This window comes from Alosa sapidissima, chromosome 5, assembly GCF_018492685.1.
Source record: "Alosa sapidissima isolate fAloSap1 chromosome 5, fAloSap1.pri, whole genome shotgun sequence".
Taxonomy (NCBI): Eukaryota; Metazoa; Chordata; class Actinopteri; order Clupeiformes; family Clupeidae; genus Alosa; species Alosa sapidissima.
In genome coordinates, this window is record NC_055961.1 from 29,377,756 (window position 1) to 29,379,774 (window position 2,019).

At 38.1% G+C, this 2,019-nt stretch overlaps 1 protein-coding gene across 1 annotated transcript; it reads right to left on the bottom strand.

Annotated features, from left to right (window-relative positions):
* Positions 1 to 720: 720 nt before the first annotated feature.
* LOC121709788 (trace amine-associated receptor 13c-like) lies at positions 721 to 1,772 on the bottom strand. The gene has a single exon (XM_042093388.1). It carries the CDS (start codon positions 1,723 to 1,725, stop codon positions 721 to 723), a length of 1,005 nt encoding a protein of 334 aa, XP_041949322.1. The 5' UTR covers positions 1,726 to 1,772.
* Between the last annotated feature and the right edge of the window lie 247 nt (positions 1,773 to 2,019).

The window sequence follows — 2,019 nt, forward strand, 5'->3', positions numbered from 1 at the left end:
TATGCTATTTATTATTTCTTCTAACTCAGACTCATTGGCCTTTGCTCATCTTCTGTGAAGAACATAAAAAATAATTTATTTTCAATGACTGCACACAGTACACCCCCCTACACATAACTATTACATATGAGGTGTTCGGGTCTACTGGACCCGAGTGTAATAACTGTAGGTGCTATATGTACCTTAACTGTGTCCTCCTCCTAACTGGGCCTGCTGTGTGTGTGTGTGTTTCTTTGTGTGTGTGTCTGTGCATCTCTGTGTGTCTGGGCATCTGTATGTGTGCGTGTCTGAGTGTGCGTGTCTGTATGCGGGAATGTTTTTTTCTGCACCTGCTATACCCACACAAAGTTACAAAATTGTTACATTTCAAGAACTTTCACCTGATTAAGTTCTAAGAAATAAGCACCAATAATGATCAAAAATCTTGTTTCTGTTTTTTACCTTTTTTATAATTGAATTTCCTTGTTTTCTCACAAAAAAAACCTGAAAATGATCATACACGTGATCTCACAGGGGTAAATGACAAATATAAAATAAATGGTGTCTATATCATTGGTAATTGAGCTAAAGTAAACACCTGTTAAGTAGTTTTTCATAAATTGTTATGGTTGTGTTGATTTAAAAGCCTAATAATGTTGTGGGTCCAACAGACCCGGGAACATTGGCTGTGTAACAAAAATATGAACACCTTACAAGGGTTAAACAATTGTGTCAATTCAGCTATTTCGCATCAGAATTTACATTGAAGTAAGAGGAACCTGGATGAAGTATTGCAAGGGTGATGATATGCTTGGTTGACACTTTAAACCATGGGTAAAATAAAGCATATATTATTGGGTTCATGCAGGAGTTGAGATACACAATCCATACAAGACATTTAACTAGATAAGATAATGAGTCAGTGCCGTATGCAAAAATGCCTAAAAAATATGGCATATAGCAGAGCAAATAAACTGTAACAAGTACCCCTATTGTTTTTGCAGCTTTACGGCTGGATTTCTTACTTGTTATTGTGTCCTTGTTACCAGCCCTTTCTCTTTCTGTAACAGAGTTAATCACCTTTGTATGATACTTAGCTGTACAGAATATTTTCATGTTCAAAATTATAACCGTGAAACAAGGCACAATGAATGACACAAAAAGATCACCAACAATCCATGAGAAACTGATTGTTGTGAGCAGACACTCTCCGTGACATGTCCTGTGAGGCTCCATTTCAGTAAGGTGGTCATAAAGCAAGAAGAACATATAAAGTAGACAAATACACCAGCCTAGAACAACAATTATAACTACTTTGTTGTGTGTGACCTTCAATGAGTACCTTAAAGGATCACTGACTGCAATGAAACGATCAATGGAAATTAAGACAAGGCTGCAGAGAGATCCTGAAAGAGCCACAGCATAAATGAAAGGGAATATGTTACACAGCGTGTCCCCAAAATACCAGCATGTTTCAATTAATTGTGACCCTTCCACAGGCATGACAGTCAGTCCGATAAATAAATCTGCCACAGCAAGAGAGAGAATGAGCAGGTTGGTTGGAGTGTAAAGCTGCTTGAAGTGAGAAATCGAGATGATCACCAGCAAGTTTAGAAACACGGTAGACACAGATATTGAAGACAAAAATATGTACATGATTATGTATAGTGCCTTTGGCCTGGCAAACTTTGTACATGAAGAGTTCAGGGCTGGATAGCAGCGATTAGCTCTCCAGGGGTCTTCCATTACCGTGACTGGTTGTCCTGACGATAATATTGTCCCAGCTTGGCAGCACACCCAACCTTTCTACTGATTACTCCAGATACTCACCTTGTATTTATATGTTGGTGAAACAATGGCAGCTATGAAAAACAGATCCTCATGTGGATTGCTATCTATTAATAACAAAGTCTGGCCCACCCATAATGATCAAACGTATAATGGGATGTCATTGAAGTTCCTGTAGGTGCAATGGCCAAATACTTTAGTCCATATAGTGCACATAATACTAATATGTAAGGTGTTTTATTGCATGTGAGT